Here is an 18,622-nt window from a genome sequence, read left to right on the forward strand (position 1 = left end):
AGCATTCTCCTCGCCACCCCTGCCCCGCCCCATTACCTTTGCCAAACTGAATTAGTCGTTTAAATTTAGCATATGATTTTATTTTAAGTTGCAACTTAGTGCTTGCTTGTAGTTGTCACCTAAAATTTAGTGATTACGATGAGATTATTAAAGATCTATGTCACAAGGCAAATATAGAAAGGGACAGAGTTGATTTTAGATAAACTGCTTGAAGAATCTATGATTTTGTGAGTGTGGGGATCCCTTCCAGTGGTATTGATCAAAACCTCTTTGCTTTAGTAGATGATCTGCTGTGGCTAAAAACTTAACAGACTTCTACTTTAGTACATTATGATGGCATAGGAAGTGACCTTGGGTTTTCTTTGACTAATCTGGGTAAATTCTACTGTGCTTAAAAAAATCTTTGACTACAGTCCTGACAACAGTCTACTTTTTGAGAGCTAGCCTTATTGATTGGAACTATCTTAACAATAAATGGCCACTTGGGGATGAATTCTTTGGTCATTGCAGTCCATTAATATAAAATAGTCCTTAGTTTTATAAGACTTCTACATATACCATAACATAATGTCAGAATGTTGGAAGACTAAGAAGCATACTTTTTAAGACTATAAACTAAAAGTTGTTGGAATGCATAACATTTGTTTAGATACCAAAGAGTGACATACTTGAGACTTTGGATATGGCAAGAAAAAAACAATATTACCAAAATGTAATTGATTATATTTTAACAACTAGGAAGCAACTTGTGACTGACATGGAATTCATTCATGAACTAATTGACCATCTACTCTCATACTAATTATTGATTTATTATTTGTTGTTGTTTAGCTTTTTCTGTTTTTGCTTTATTTTTATTGATAACTTGTGATTTTTTACATCATCTTTAATTCCAATATATTGCTTCCTCTTATATACTCAGCAAAACATCTCTTGTTAGAATGAAAAAAGAGAAAAAAGAGCAGTTCAGCAAAACCAATAACACATCAGCTGTGTTTGATATATGTGGAATATTCTATACCCATAGCTCCTCACCCCTACAAAGAAGGGAGGGAGGTGCATGTTTCTGTCTCTTGGCTGGGACCAAATTTGTACATTTGTTTGAGCAAAGATCAAAACTGGATGAAAAAATAAAGATACTGCATGCAGTCGAAACAACTCCATCCAAAGCCATCGCCACCAAAGAATGGGAAATGAAGGACATGACATTGATTACAGCAATTTCATATAGAAATTTTACTGATGAAAATCAGTTGTCACACTGAGGACAACAGAAAAGTCTAGAAACTTCACCCATTAATATCAATTTTCGTGGCAAGCAAAGATAAGACAGTCGAGGGTAACACTGAATAGTGGGCAAGTAATTATTAGCAGTTTTACATCATAAAACAGTAGGAAACAATAGAGAAAAAAATAAGTTTACATTAAATTTGGTAAGTGTCTTTATTTAAGCAAAATTATCTCTAAAACATTTAAGAAAACAGCTGAAAAAAATGACAGATGGAAAACAGAAGATTCATAACAATTTTTATATAAAATTTTTTCATGACAGTGATAGTAGAGCCCCCAGATAGAAAAAGGAGCTATTAGACTTATTAGATATTATTAGACTTATGGAGATCCACAAAAGGGGTTCATATTGAATGTAAAAATTTTGAAGACAATGGGGAATTGATTCCCAAAGTTTATGGAAGAGAGGAAGACACCAAAGGTGCAAAAACATCTTTAACCTTATTACCCAAAACTGTAACCAATAAAGTACCCATTACTACTTAATTCTTTTTATACATTTCCATTTGTATAACATTTTTATGAGTCTTTACACAGAAACTGAGGGTTCCTGATGAGGGTACTAGAAAGAAAAAACAAGGATTTCCCAAATTCTACTCCAGAGTAGATCATATCTTTACAATAACAACTGACCAAATAGTTTAGAGGATACTAAATCCCACTACATTTTTTTAATTGATTATGAGAACCATTTGATTTTGTAGACTTCAATGTTTCCTCAGTGTTCATCCTTTACAAGATGTCTTTCATGCATGTCAGAATACAATATACTTTGAAAGTTGCAATAATAAGAGAAAACTACATTCAGCAATGTTACCAAAGAAGAGATAAAAACAGAGATGTATTCTCACCAATGGTATTCCCCAGTTTTATGGTAGATGTGGTAGAATACCAACTCAATTAAAGTAAAAGCTCTATTATATGCTCTGTGGATGTGAGTTCTTCCAGGTACTCCTGTTTCTGGATGACAGTGTGTTGATTTCATGAAGCCCTGGAACATTTAAGAGCCATATAAATGAGTTATGTTCATTCAGTGAAATACATAATTGTTAAAAGAGTTTGTCCTAACCAGTTGTAGAAGACAAAAACCTAGTGGATGAAAAATAACTATGATTATGCTATGCAGTTGGATGAACACCTTATAGAGCTTATACAGTATATGTATCTTGCATATTCACTATAATACTCAGAATTGAATAAGAAGCGGGTGGGTTGGATAGCCTTCGGGAAATTAGAGTTATTTTGATAACTCCTGGCTTCTCCCCAATAAAGACTTTAAATACCAATGTTCTTCTGTTGATGTTCAGTATGACTTAAAGTTATAGAATATTGTATTCTGAATTATTAAAGTTGAGTATCATTCAAAGGACAATGTAGAGGACTTGGGCAAACAGTAGTATATTGTAAGTGGGGAACTGTTGCAGGACAGGTGGATGTATAGGATGCCATTAGAGCAATTATAACTGGGAAAAAAATGGGTTCATCCCCCATGTAGTGAAAGCAAGAGAGAGAGATAACCTAAGTTCTTCATTGGTATCTATGGAGTATCTAGAGCTTGAGGAAAGCCTCTAGCACATTTTTCTGGAGCACAAATCCAGCCCAAAAATTTCCTTTCGCTGTTTTAAAAAAAATCAACAACTCAGGATCAAACATTTATTCAGTATGAATCAGGATCTCCACTAAAGTCTTCTGATACTCTGATATTCATCATCATTATCATCATCATTAGCATTTATATAGTGCTTTAAAATTTGTAGAGTGCTTTACATATATTGTCTCATTTAATTCTTACAACAACCCTGTGAGGGAGGTACTATTTTTATTCATATTTTGCAGATGAGGAAACTGAGACTGAGAGATTTTGTCACTTATGAGGGCCACATAGCTAGTAAGTATCTGAGGCAGGATTTTAATTCATATTCTTCTCTCTCAGCACTGTACCACCTAGCTCCCTCTATCTCTTCATAGCAAAGGAGGGCAAGCTTAGGGGGGTTTGTTTGGATTAAAATGAAATTTTTTCTTCCCTCCATAGTGAATACATAGGATGTTATAAATGAAATTTCACAGAATAGTAAGGTGTTGATGAGTTGCAATCTGTATCATTGGAGGGAAGAGATAAACATATCAATGTCATCTTCCTCTGAAGACATAACCTTTGAAGTACTGAGGTTGAGAAACCCAAGACCCAGTGACTCAGTCCTTTGGTGGTGAACCTTTCCAGAATTAGGCTGGCCTTCCCGTGACATATTCCATTTCCAGGATTTTACTTGAAATGCTTCCAACTTTTAAGCATCCTTCTTGTGATTCATGTGCATAGCTTTCAAGCACTCAGGGTCAGGTCCATTGTAGTAAGGTAATTGTGGAAGACTTAAGAACTGATGTGCAAATGTAAAGTGTGACATAGTGGAGAGGGCCTAGGCCTGGGAAGCAGAAGACCCAGAATTGAGTTCTAGTCCATAGGGAAAATTGTAGTGTTTGTATCTGGATGGATTAGATGGTCCCCACAATCTCCTCCAGCTCCAAATAGTCTATAATTCCATTTTTATGTTCAAATAAATACGTGATTTATTTTTTCCCTTTGCATTTTAGAGATGACAGAAGAGGAGCAGTTTGCTTTGGCTCTGAAAATGAGTGAACAAGAAGCACAGCAAGTGAATGACCAAGTGGAAGAAGAAGAGGCGCTCTTAAGAAAGGCCATTGCTGAGAGCTTGAATGTAATTATACCTCTCCTAAAAAGTTTTATTGGGATGGGATAGCTGTATTCTTTCATTCTCTCAGTCATAGACTTGTGACTATAAAGAGTATAGTCCTCCAGTATTTTACAGTATTACTGAAAATAACAAGGAACAGTTTATAAATTAACATGAGAAAGAACCCATGAGGCATTGGGGAGTGGGCATCATTTGAATTAATGTTGCCATGAAGGCATTTACTCTGTAGATTTTTTTTAGGCTATTATATAGAAGAATAGTGTTCAGTAGTCGATTAAAAATTACTCTCCTACTTTCATATGGTGTAGTGGAAAGATTGATGGATTTGTAGCTAAAAGAAATGACTTTAAGTGTGAGCTCTGATAGTTGTGAGACCATAGGTAAATAATTTAACCTTTCCAAGACTCACTTTCCTTGTCTTTTAAATGAGGATAAGAAGTCCCTGCTTTACAAGACTGTTATGAAGAAAGCCTTTTGCAAACTATAAAGTTATTAATTATCATTACTCTCAAAAAAATGGTATTTGAGTAGAAATTTATTTGGGTAGAAAGCACTAAAAAGACTAGGACACAGGATAAGCATTCTCCTGTGGGGAAAGCCCAGAATAAAAATTGGGTTGGGGAGTCAGTAGAGCTGGGGAGGTGGGAGGAAATATAGAGATAAGATTTGGCAGTTTTTCTGAAGATTCAAATATATTCATATAAATCTTTTCTTATATGGATATAAACTCTTTAGTGGGTAACTACAAATGGAATGAAAAGTTGTGGATTATAGTTGGAGATGATAGCATCCCATAGCCGTCATTTATGTCAATCAACACTGGCTATTGAAAAAAAACATTGAGCCTTCAGATGTTGGAGAGGAAGCACTGATCATTAGCAGTATACTCTACTTTTTTTCATTGCTTCTCATGTGCATCTACATTAATAATTTTATGGTGGGTGGGATAACTTGTTTCAGAGTTGCCAGCCTTCTGATTCCTCTGCTACCACCTCTGCACCTTTGTTCACTGGAGTACCTGGACAGTACCATCAGGAGAAACCAGTGGTCTCTGAGACTATCGAATACATGTTGCCTCGTCCTGAATCTTCACACTCACCTGTCACATCCCTGGCACAGGCATTTCAATCTGAGCAGATAGAAGTTCCCAAAAGCCCTCTGGTGATGTTGAAGAGGTTAAGTCAAGAAATAGTTGAAAGCTCATTAGTATCAAGCATAATTTTATCTCAAGAAAAGAGCCAACTATTGCTTAAATCCAATGAAACACGTTCCTCACCTATTTTAAGTGACTCCAGTGATGATTTATCAAGTCCTCCTGGTAAAAAACAGTTTGTTCTGAGTCCTACCTTTTCTCGAGTACCTGTAGGAACATGGCAACTGGTACCCCGGAAATTGTTTGCAAATACATGTGTTAGCGAAGAAGAAGAGGCTGAGGCAAGAGAGAAGTGTTTGGATCATACTGGAGACCTGGAAGTGGAGCCAGTCACCAGCAGTTCAGGAATTAGGGATAAATTCAACCAGCCAATTCTTGAGAGTAAGAACTCTAACATTTTTGACAATGAGACTAGTCAATGGGCTGAAGGTACAAAGTGTAAACAGCCTAAAGAAAATAGTAGGCTAGGTTGTGGTTCTTTCATGACTACACAAAGGAAAGAAAAGACATCTCAATTCCGCCTCCCTGGCACAATTGACGTCAAGGGTCTGCAGGAAGAAATTGGAGGCACTGTGCACTATTACTGGGGCATCCCATTCTGCCCTATTGAAATGGACCCTAACCAGTACACTAAGGTCATACTATGTCAACTGGAGGTTTATCAGAAAAGCCTGAAATTGGCTCAGAGGCAGCTTCTTCAAAAAAAAGAGTTTGGTGAGCCAATATTACCTGACTCTCCTTCTCTGCTGCAAAAGGAGCATGATGGACGAGACCAAGCCAAAGGACTAAATGAATCTCTTGCAGAAAAAATAGGAAATGATAACACAGAAACAAGGAAAGAACTACTGGCATCCACCTGGCACCTAAAAAGGAAAGCTATCCATGGGAGTCCATTGCAGAGTTTGAAAGAAAAAGCTTTACTGGAGGAAGAACCAACAACCAGTCACCATCAGGTAAGGATCAAGAATGCCTGGGACAGGGGTGGTTAACCTGTAGAATTAACAGGAATATGGCTTAACTTTAACCAATCACAATGTCTATTAAGAGGAATTAGCAACCTATATTGTTAAATTAGTTGGGACTTATTTCTTTGGGAATCACTGTTCTTACTATCTTGCTTCATAGAGTCTGGAAAGATTCCTGAAAAAGAAATGAAATCTTATTCCTTTATATCCTATTCCCATATTTCTCTAGATATCATAGAATCATAGAACTTGAGAAGTGGAAGGCCTGTCTTGAGGTCGTCTGATCCAACTATCCTAGAGCAAGACACCCTTCTAAAATATGCTCAATAATTGGTCATCTAACTGCTGCTTGAAGACACTTTTTTTTCCCTTACAGAAGGGAAGTTTAGTTAATACAGTAAGGCAGTTTAGTGATTATACTCTGCAACCCAGAGATATCCCTTTCAAGGAATATATTAACTCCAGAATAGTTGACACTTAATAATTTATTGTCTTTCATATTGCTGATTTGAAAAACATTGAGGGAGTAAGTGCTGAGGTATATAGATCAGTGGCAAGTATTTTAGTTTAAAGGCAAGAATTGAACAATATCCTTTGAACAGGGCTAGTTATCTTGTTAGAAGTTCTCTAACTCAAAAAGCAGACAAATTTCACGGGATATAGTATAGTGAAATAGTGCGAGACTTGTAGTTGGAAGACCTAGGTTGAAATCCCAATTATTTTACCTCTGATGAATGACCTCAGAAAAGTCATTTTTTCTTTTGTATGTCAATTTTCTTATCTGCAAAATATTGGTGTTCAGAGATTAGATTGATCTCTGAAGCCCCTTCCAGCTCTAATATTCTGTAAATGACAATAGCAGGCAGGATACCAATTTCTCCTTTTGTCACAATTTTTAAAAAACCTTTTGAATTGGTATAGAATTTTAGAGAAATGAGTAAAATGAGTATACCTTTCTCTACCTTCTCTGGATCCTTAATTTCTGAAGCTGACTGTTCCACAGAAGCAGGAAGGGCTTTTTGGTGGTCAACATTGTCAAATATGTTACCTTTGGTCATATGGGTTTGATAGGGAAAGGCTACATTTGGTCCTCCTTAGTTGGAAGATTGCAGAGAGAGAGTAGAAAAGCAAAGCTGTAAAAAAGCAAGGAGACCTCAGAAAACAAGTTTTCTCCAGGCAAATCTGATGTACACAAATTTTGCAAAGTTTTTAAGATGAGGGAGAAATTTGTTGTAAAGGAACATTTTAAGATTTGTTTAGAAAATTTAAAAAACAGGACTTTGAAGTCATGCTTTGTTATTGACTGACAAACATAAAATTTTTGGGAAAGGATTTCTGGAAATTGGTGGGCCAGAATCAGCCTTTGGAAAGAAAAAGTTGATTATGTTGTAGGTCCTGCAGGAGACTAGCCGAACTATAATCATTTCAGAACTCCATTCTTATGAGGAAAAATTGAGTATCCTGACAAACTTATGTAGCATTAGATTTTTGTATTCTATCTGCCGTAATTCAATGGTAGGTAGACACTAGGTGTCAGTATTGTTTTTCTTTTTCTTTTCCTTCTTAAAACTGCCTGGGCTAGAACATCATTTTGTTACTCCTGGATTTAAACAAATAGTCAACTATAGTACGTATTGTTCTCATATTTTCACCTTTTAACAATTTTTTTTCACTTCTTGTTTTTCCTAATGACTTCACTCTTGGGTTTATTGTGTAACTATCTTCTCTGTGACTGAAAGTTTAACTTTTATCCCTGTATTTGAGTGTTTTTTATCATTTACCTGAGGGGTAAAAAGATACTTCGCTTGTTTTTGTTACTTGGGTTCTGGTAGGTTATATGGAAAACTTTAAACTTTCTCTAAGCATTTGAAGCAGAGGCACTTGTAGTGTTCCCTAGTCTTATTCCTGTGACTTCTTGTCTATCTGCATGCAATGAGTTGATAGTAGAAACTTTTGATAAAAGAAAATGCCATGTTTGCCTTTCTTCTCCCCCATTTTATTATACTTCTTAAAAAATCATGGGCTCCCAGAGGATCATCTGCTAAAAAGATGAATCTTTCTACAATAGTTTAGACAAATAAGTATTCATCTATTTATGGACACTTAGTGATAGTGAGTCTACTAATCACAAGGAGAAAGCTTATTCCATTTTCAGACAGTTAAAGTTTTTAGAAAATTATTTTGAAAATAAATCTGCCTTTCTCCCCATAACTTTAACACATTGTTATCCTCTAGAGCCAGGTAGTATAAGTATAACAAATAGCTCTTCTCCACATAATAACCTTTCAGATATTTGAAGATAGTCATCATGTTTCACTATTATTTCTCCCTCCCCTAAAATAAAAATCTTTCTCCAGATCAAAAATCGCTAGTTCCTTTATCTTTTCTTGATGTATTGGAAACATAGTACATATGAATGATTGGAAACATAGTACATATGAGTGACTCCCAGATCCCTTACCATCATGGTAACCTACCTTTGGTCAAGCTTCAACTTTGTCAGTTTCCCTCTTAAAATAAAGTACTTGAGTCTGAGCACAATATTCCAGATTTTGTCTGACCACATCCGTGGTCAGATAATCAAAGCAATAGTGTATGATTGAATATTAGCTTGCTATATTTCTAGACTCTTAGAGATGTACATCAATGTTTTAGCTCTGTTGTGTATAGAGAAATTTAAAAAAATCTAACTTGTAAGTAATAGTTTCTAATTCACTATTAACTTTGAGTTATACATTTTCTATCTTTGCTTACCCCATACAGAATCCCAAACCCCAAATAACAATAACTTTTCTAAAGTCATGTATTTATTTCTGACTTATACAATACATATAACTTCCATTTTCTATTTGCTTGGTGGTAGGTCCAAAAAAATTAAATGAAGGAAAGGGTTTGACTCTATAAATATATGTAAGATATTGTCCATTTTATTTCAGAGTTCCCAGGTTCTGTTTACTGAGGATACACCTGAAGAGGATGAAGTTATGACAATTACATCAAGGTGAGATTATATCTGACTTGTCTTGCTGTGGGTTTGAGTTCTCTGCTCTTAGAAGATGCATTGTATAAGGAGGGTAAAGCAAAGAAAATTAGAGTAATGCTTTTGGGATTTCCATTGCAAACTTTATAAGAAATTTAAGTGAGTTCAATGCAGCGAACTCACTTGAGCACTATTCCCATTTAAGGTGTTCTTCTGAGCTCTTTTGAGGTCATACAAATAGGTTACACATAGTCCCTGCCCTCAAGGAATTTACAATTTCCATGTATGTGTATATTTTGTAGGAAGGGTCAGGAGAAGACAAGTACACAAGTCATAGTCGGCATATTGACTTTTTAAAGCACTTGTGTATTAGGCACCATGTTGAAATACTAGGAATACAGAGAAAGGCAAAACTAGGCCTTGCCTTCACCATGCTTCCATTATAATGAAAAAGCCATGATATAAACAACTATGTGTTAACAAGAAATTTTCAGGGTAAATGAGAGGTAATCTCAGAGGAATGGCAGCTTTTAGCTGTGACCTGAAGGAAGCCCCCAGGAGGCAGAGATGAGATGGGAGAGAAATAACAGGTATGGGCGAGAGCCAGAGGAAATGCATGCAAAGATAGAGGGCTTGTGCCAGGAACAGCAACAGTATGACTGGATTGTTGAATCTGTGGAGGGAGAGTCAAGTATTAGAATACCAGAAAGGTAGGTAGGAAAGGCTTTCAGGTATTGAAGGTCTTTAAAAAACAAATGGATGGGACAAGTTAGTTGGCTCAGTGGATAGAGAGCAAGGCCTGGGGACTGATTAGAGATCTGCCCTGGGTTTAAATCTGACTTGAGACATTTCTTAGCTCTATATCCCTGAGCAAGTCACTTATTCTCAGTTGCCTAGCCCTTACCACCCTTCTGCCTTGGAACCAAAACTTAGTATCAATTCTAAGACTGAGTACTAAAAAAAAAATCAGATGATACTGATACCTAAATCAGGAAAGAAAATTATTGATCAATTTCATTAATGAATATTAATATAAAAATCCTAAATAAAATACTAGCTAGGAGACTACAGCAATATATCACAGATTATATATTATAACCAAGTAGGATTTATACCAAGAATGCAGGTCTGGTTTAATATAAGGAAAACTATTAATATAATTGATCATATAAATAATCAACAAAATAAAAAAAATCATGATTATATCAGTAGATATAGAAAAAGCTTTTGACAACATATAACATTCATTTTTATTAAAAACACTTGAAAGTATAGGTATAAATGGATTTTCCTTTAAAATTATAAGAAGAGCCTAAAACTATTAGTAAGCATTATCTGTAACAGAAATAAACTAGATACCTTTCCAGTAAGATCAGGAGTGAAACAAAGATGCCAATTATCACCAATATTATTCATTATTTCATTAGAAATGCTAGCAATAGCAATAAGACAAAGAAATTGAAGGTATAAGAATTAGCAATGAGGAAATAAAACTATCCCTTTTTGCAGATTATATGATGGTATACTTGGAAAATCCTAGAGATTCAAACAAAAAAAAAACCCCAACTAGCAAAGTAGGAAGACATATAAATCCACATAAATAATCAGTATTTCTATAAATTACCAACAAAGTACTGTCAGAAGAGAGGGTAGGAGATATTTCATTTAAAATAACTACAGACAATTTAAAATACTTGGGAGCCTACCTGCCAAGACAAACCCGTGAACTATATGAACATAAATTATAAAACACTTTTTATGCAAATAAAATCAGATTTAATTAATTGGAGAAATGTTAAATCTTTGTGTGTGACCTGAGCCAATAGTATAAAAATGACAATTATACCTAATGTAATCTACTTATTCAGCACCATCCTAGTTAAACTAACAAAAAAAATTATTTTATTGAGCTAGAAAAACAATAACAAAATTCATTTGTAAGAACAAAAGATCAAGAATATTAAAAGAATTCAGAAAAAATATAAAGGGAGGAGGTCTAGCAGTACCTGTTCTTAAACTGAATTATAAAGTAATAATTATCAAAACTATCTGGTACTGGCTAAGAAATAGAATGGTATATCAGTGGAATAGAGTATATACCTCTGTGTGTGTATAAAATAATGGTATATCTACACAGTACACAGTAGTAAATGATTCTACAACATCATGTTTGAAAAACATAAAGATCTAAGCTTTTGGGATAAGAAACCACTATTTGGTAAAAATTGCTGATAAACCTAGAAAGTATTTTGGCAGTAACTAGATGTAGACTCATTATCTCTTATACCATTTACCAAAATAAGATCAAAATGGATTCATGACCTAGAAATAAAGTAAGAAATCTCAAGTAAATTAGAAGAGCATGCAGTGTATTAGAGCAGGTTGTAAGACATGGATGGCTGAAACCACAAATATAACTTAAAAAACCTGCTGACCCCATTTATAACATGATTTTCTTATATATATGCATAATAATTTAATCACTAAGGACACAGTAAGACATTGCCAACATTAAACAGAGTAATAATAAAGTACATTATACATTATTATAGTATACTCTTTTGGAGTGTATGGTTGTTCAAGCACCTCTAGTATGAAGGTTTGCTGAGCTCTTTTCAGGGCTGCTCACTCACTTTTAGGATCCACCTGGCACTCAACTCTCACCTGTGGTGCCAGAAATTTGTAGCATGTGCAGTGGCCACATGGTAGATGAAATAAGCCAAATTGAGGGTAACCAGTAGGCCACAGACTCATTGGTGAGTTAAGGGGTTGTCTACCCCAAGCATGTGAAGACTTCTTCTGGTAGAATGAAATGAGAAAAATTTGTTCCAGTGACTATGAAAAAGGCTAAAAGCAGGTGCTGTGGAATGCTTAGAGCTTGGTATCATCCTAGCTTGCCACTGGACTTTGATGACTCTGGAAGAGAGAGTAAGGCTGATGACTTCATTTAACTTATGCCTCACATAAATCCAGTTCATGCACAAGTTAAGACATCACCCCATAATGTCATTGGTCCTCTTTGAAAACAGACAAATAATACTGCCCTGCCCATCTCTGTCTCTTTCACACATGTCATGAACTGGGTTGGCAGACTTCAGGTTTGAAATTTATTTTTTTTTATTTTCAAGAATTTTCCAAATTTTCCATTTTCTCTCCATAGTTAACTGTGGGTGACTAAATCAACAGATACCAGATAGCAATATTGGGACCAAACTGTTCCTATCAAATTTATATTTAGGAGACTTTATGAACAAACAAGAGAGAGCATTGAGCATTGTAGAATATAAAATGGATCATTTTATTATATTAAATAAAACCAGTGTTGCCAGGATTAGAAAGAAAGCAGAAAACTTGGGGAGGATGGTGAATTTTATAGACAATTTTAAAAATAAGTGTCTCAAACCATATATACAGAATTGAGTTAAACTTATGAGAATATGTGGTTAAATAAGAATTATAAATATTATAAGTTATAAATATAAGAATAAGTGGCTAAATGATATGAACAGTTTTTGGTAGAAGAAATCAAAGATATATGTAATCATTAAAAAAATTCTCTAAATCACTATTGATTAGAGAAAGTCAAGTTAAAATAGTTTTGAGGTATTGTTTCAGACCTCTCAGATTGGTTAAAATGATACAAGGGGGAAATGACAAATGTTGGAGGTGATATGGAAAAATGAGGACCCTAATACACTGTTGGTGGAATTGTGAACTGATACAGTCATTTTGGAGAGCAATTTGGAATTATGCCCAAAGAGTTATAAAATTGTGTATAAAGTGTTAAAGAGATTTTCTTAATCTCTCCCTCTGTCTCCTTAAGAGGCTAGAGAGCAGGATTTCTAAGTAGATCAGATCTGACAGGAGTCAGTGAGCCACTGAAGATTCCATTAGCAGGGAGACCAGGACTGAGTGGGCCCCTCTCACAGGAAGTTAGGGGGGACAGTTGGTCAGTGAGGTGAAAAAGGAAGCAGCTGCAGACAGTTGAGGGTCTTTTGCCTCTGGGATCTCTAGAGAGCAGGAGGTCTGTCTCTGAGGCAAGGATCTGCTGGCAGTTGGCTACTGACAGTTTGGGCTGCTATAGAAAACTGATTGAAGGAGTGCGTGAGTGGTGGCTCTCTATTATTTAGGACAGTGATGGGCAAACTACGGCCAGTGGGCCAGATATGGGGAGGGGGGCCTGAAATGTTCTATCTGGCATGACATTATTCTTAATCTGATGAATATAATGAGTAGGATACAATACAGTGAAACTTCAAAAAAGTTACCTTAGAAACAGACTGACAGATCAGCATTTCCTTTCCTTTGGCCCCCTCTTTTAAAAAGTTTGCCCATCACTGATTTAGGGAGTTAGCTAGTTAGTGAATAATTTATAGATAGAGTAGGTTAAGAGGCCTGGTGTGCCAGGCAGAAGAAACTGTCCTCAGAAGACAGAGATAGTTTTATGAAATTTTGGATAGTTACTAGGAATCTTAGGTATACTTATAGAGTATAATATTAATAATCACTCTTTCCTTTTTTCTGTCTTTCTATCTGTACTTTTTTCTTAAATTAAAACAAAGTTTCTGTTAAACTGCTCTCCTTACTTTGTCAAACTCCTTAATTGAACCCTTAGAACAGCAATACAATTCTTGGGGTGTCTGCTTTCTTTTTTTTTTTTTCTTTCTATTTTGTGAGGGAGAGGTTGTTTTTTTTAAAAAATTTATTTAATTGATTAATTTAGAATATTTTTCCATGGTTACATTATTCATGTTCTTTCCCTCCCCTTCTTCCTCCCCACTCCTGTAGCCATTGAGCAATTCCACTGAGTTTTACATGTATCATTGATCAAGACCTATTTCCATATCATTAATATTTGCGATAGAGTGATTGTTTAGAGTTTATAGCCCCAATCATAACCCCATCAAACCATGTGATCAAGCAAATGTTTTTCTTCTGTGTTTCTACTCCCACAGTTCTTCCTCTGGATGTGAATAGCATTCTTTTTCATAAGTCCCTCGGGATTGTCCTGGATCATTGAATTGCTGCTAGTAGAGAAGTCCATTACATTCGACAGTGCCACAGTGTATCCATCTCTGTGTACAATGTTCTCCTGGTTCTGCTCCTTTCACTCTGCATCAATTCCTGGAGGTCATTCCAGTTCATAAAGAATTCCTCCAGTTCATTGTTCCTTTTAGCACAATAGTATTCCATCACCAACAGATACCACACAATTTGTTCAGCCATTCCCCAATCAAAGGGCGTCCCCTCATTTTCCAATTTTTTGTCACCACAAAGAGCATGGCTATAAATATTTTTTTACAAGTCTTTTTCCTTATTATCTCTTTGAGGTACAAACCCAGCAGTGGTATGACTGGGTCAAATGGAAGGCAGTCTTTTAAAACCCTTTGAGGGGGCAGCTGGGTAGCTCAGTGGATTGAGAGCCAGGCCTAGAGATGGGAGGTCCTAGGTTCAAATCCGGCCTCAGACACTTCCCAGTTGTGTGACCCTGGGCAAGTCACTTGACCCCCATTGCCTACCCTTACGACTCTTCCACCTATAAGTCAATACACAGAAGTTAAGGGTTTAAAATAAAAATAATAAAAGAAAAAAACCCTTTGGGCGTAATTCCAAATTGCTTTCCAGAATGGTTGGATTAATTCACAACTCCACCAGCAATGCATTGGTATCCCAATTTTGCTATATCCCCTCCAACATTTATTACTTTCCTTTGCTATCATATTAGAATTTTTAAATTTCGATTTGCATATTTCTCTAATTATAAGAGATTCAGAACACTTTTTGATGTGCTTATTGAAAATTTTGATTTCTTTATCTGAAAACTGCCCATTTATGTCCCTTGATCATTTATCAGTTGGGGAATGGTTTGATTTTTTGTACAATTCATTTAGTTTCTTATAAATTTGAGTAATTAAACTTTGTCAGAGGTTTTTGTCATAAAGATTTCCCCCCAATTTGTTGCTTCCCATCTAATTTTGGTTGCATTGGTTTTGTTTAGTTTAATGTAATCAAAATTATTTATTTTACATTTTGTGATATTTTCTGTCTCTTGCTTGATCTCAGATTCTTTCCTTTCCCATAGCTCTGACAGGTATACTATTCTGTGTTCACCTAATTTACTTACAGTTTCCTTTTTTATATTTAAATTGTTTACCCATTCAGAATTTATCTTGGTGTAGGGTGTGAGATGTTGATCTAAATCTAATCTCTCCCATACTCTTTTCCAATTTTCCTAGCAGTTTTTGTCAGATAGTGGATTTTTCTCCCAAAAGCTGGGATCTTTGGGTTTATTGTACACTATCTTGCTGAGTACATTTACCCCAGGTCTATTCCATTGATCCTCCCGTCTGTTTCTTAGCCAGTACCATATTGTTTTGATGACCACTGCTTTATAGTACAGTTTAAGATTCAGTTCTGTTAGGCCCCCCCATCTTTCACGGGTTTTTCATTATTTCCCTTGATATTCTTGATCTTTTGTCCTTCCAAATGAACTTTGTTATAATTTTTTCTAATTTGGCAAAAAAGTTTCTTGGTAGTTTGATAAGGTATGGCATTAAATAAGTAAATTAATTTGGGGAGGGTTGTCATTTTTATTATATTAGCTTGTCCTACCCTTGAGCAATTAATGTTTTTCCAATTATTTAGATCTAGTTTTAATTGTGTGGGAAGTGTTTTGTAGTTGTGTTCATATAATTCTTGTGTTTGTCTTGGTAAATAGATTCCTAATTATTTTATATTTTCTAGGGTGATTTTAAATGGAATTTCTCTAACTCTTACTGCTGAATTGCGTTGGAAATAATATAGAAATGCTGATGATTTGTGTGGGTTTATTTTGTATCTTGCAACTTTGCTAAAGTTATTGATTATTTCCATTAACTTTTTAGTTGATTCTCTAAAATTCTTTAAGTAGGCCATTATATCATCTGCAAAGAGTGATAGTTTAGTCTCTTCATTGCCTACTTTAATCCCTTCAATTCCTTTTTCTTCTCTAATTGCTACTGTTAGTGTTTCCAGTACAATGTTAAATAATAGAGGTGATAATGGGCATCCTTGTTTCACTCCTGATCCTATTGGGAAGGCTTCTAACTTATCCCCATTGCAGATGATGCTTGCTGATGGTTTTTAATACATACTGTTTATTATTTTTAGGAAAGGTCCTTCTATTCCTATACTTTCCAGTGTTTTCAATAGGAATGGATGCTGTATTTTGTCAAAAGATTTTTCAGCATCTATTGAGATAATCATGTGATTTCTTTTGTGTTTGATTGTTGATATGGCCCGTTATGTGGATAGTTTTCCTAATATTGAAACATCCTTGCATTCCTGGTATAAATCCCACCTGATCAGAGTGAATAATCCTCGTGATCACTTGCTGGGGTCTTTTTGCTAGTATTCTATTTAAGATTTTTGCATCTGTATTCATTAAGGAGATTGGTCTATAGTTTTCTTTCTATTTTTGGTCTGCCTGGCTTTGGAATCAGTACCATATTTGTGTCATAAAAGGAATTTGGTAGAACTTCTTCTTTGCTTATTTTGTCAAATAGTTTGTATAATATTGGGATTAGTTGTTCTTTAAATGTTTGATAGAATTCACTTGTGAATCTATCTGACCCTGGGAATTTTTTCTTAGAGAGTTCCTTGATGGCTTGTTAGATTTCTTTTTCTGAGATGGGATTGATTGTTTAAGTTATTCTATTTCTTCTTTCATTAATCTGGGCAATTTATATTTTTGTAAATATTCACCCATTTCACCTAGATTGTCATATTTTATTGCCATATAGTTGTGCAAAATAGTTCTTAATAATTACCTTAATTTCCTCTTCATTAGAGGTGAGGTCACCCTTTTCATATTTGATACTCTTAATTTGATTTTCTTCTTTCTTTTTTTATTAAATTAACTAGTACTTTATCTATTTTATTTGTTTTTTCAAAGTACCAGCTCCTAGTGTTATTTATTAGTTTTATAGTTCTTTTGCTTTTAATTTTATTAATTTCTTCTTTGATTATTATGATATGAAATTTAGTTTTTATTTGAGTATTTTTAATTTGTTCTCTTTCTAGTTTTTTTAGTTGCATGCCCAATTCATTGACCTCTTTCCTCTCTAATTTGTTGATATATGCACTCATGGATATAAATTTTCCCCTGAGTACTGCTTTGGTTGCATCCCATAGATTTTGATAAGTTGTTTACTCATTGTCATTCTCTGTCCCAATGGATCTAATTGTTCTTCTCTCTCTGAGACAATTTCAATGTATGTAAGATTTAAGTTTTACCTGTCCCCAACCTCTTTAACCCTTCCATTTTATTGGTCTTCTCCCCTCTCCCCCCATGTGCTTCTTTATGAAATATAAATTTATTCTCAGCACAGTCCATGGGGGAAGAGTGTTGGTGATTGAGCTTCCCTGACCTCTGAAGGTTTTTTACCTGCTCTATTGATAGACTAGATTAAACTGGTCATGGAGCTTATCTGTAGAGTTGGATGTGCCCTAAGGCCAAAACTTCATGAAACTGTGTCAGCCAAGATGGAGAATGGTGGCTGGGACCAGGCTATTTTCCTCCATACCTTTCCTCCAGCTGCTTCCCTCTCAGCTGTGGTCAGCACTCTGAGCCTGGTCCAGCTGTGGTAGCAAGGCACTCCCTCCCGGCTAGAGCCCTTGCCCCAAGATCCCAGCAACTGCTGGAGACAAAGCACAGTAGGAGGCGGAGGGGTCTTGGGACCTTCCTTCTTCCTTTTCCTTGAACTTGGGTACCTTTTAAGTTGAGTCAAGTAGGAGGGTCCCCCAGCTCTGTCCTGTTGTTAGATTTGGTTTTCTGTCCCCTCAAAGTACTTTGTTTTTGATTGGTGTGGAAGGATTTTCACAGAGGACTTGGCTTTTGCTATTTCTAAGCTTCCATCTTGACTCCTCAAGTCTGTTTTCTAAAGATCAAAGAAAAAGAAAAAGAACCTGTATGTTCATATATACTTTTAGCAGTTCTCTTAATGGTGGCAAAGAACTGGAAATTGAGGGAATATTTTTCAGTTGGGATGACTGAATAAGTTGTGCTGTATGACTTTGCTGTAAAAAATGACAAGCAGGTTGGTTTTAGGAAAACATGGAAAGACTTACATGAAATAATGGAGGGTGAAATGAGTAGAACCAAGAGAATGTTGTATGTAGTAATAGCAGTATTGTACAAAATTGCGAATGACTAAGCTATTCTGAGTAATGTGAACATTCATGTCAACTACAAAGGACTTGTGAAGGAAAATGCTATCCATCCCCAGAGAAAGAATTGATATATTGAAGTATGTGTTGTATGGTTATATACACTATGTGTATGCTAAATATATATAGGGGCAGCTGGGTAGGTCAATGGATTGAGTCAGGCCTAGAGACGGGATTCCCGGTCCTAGGTTCAAATCCAGCCTCAGATACTTCCCAGCTGTGTGACCCTGGGCAAGTCACTTGACCCCCATTGCCTACCCTTACCACTCTTCCACCTAAGCCAATACACAGAAGTTAAGGGTTTAAAAAATTCTTT

General features: G+C 35.5%; 1 protein-coding gene across 1 annotated transcript in view; it reads left to right on the forward strand.

Annotated features, from left to right (window-relative positions):
- UIMC1 (ubiquitin interaction motif containing 1) overlaps nucleotides 1-18,622 on the forward strand; it is a 95,847-nt gene that overhangs the window by 18,280 nt on the left and 58,945 nt on the right. Inside the window, exons 3-5 of the mRNA XM_044659823.1 lie at nucleotides 3,880-4,004; nucleotides 4,962-6,107; nucleotides 9,056-9,120. Of these exons, the coding sequence (XP_044515758.1) occupies nucleotides 3,880-4,004; nucleotides 4,962-6,107; nucleotides 9,056-9,120 (1,336 nt within the window). The remainder of the gene's footprint in view (nucleotides 1-3,879; nucleotides 4,005-4,961; nucleotides 6,108-9,055; nucleotides 9,121-18,622) is intronic.

This window comes from Gracilinanus agilis, chromosome 2 (genome assembly GCF_016433145.1).
Source record: "Gracilinanus agilis isolate LMUSP501 chromosome 2, AgileGrace, whole genome shotgun sequence".
In the NCBI taxonomy this organism is placed as follows: domain Eukaryota; kingdom Metazoa; phylum Chordata; class Mammalia; order Didelphimorphia; family Didelphidae; genus Gracilinanus; species Gracilinanus agilis.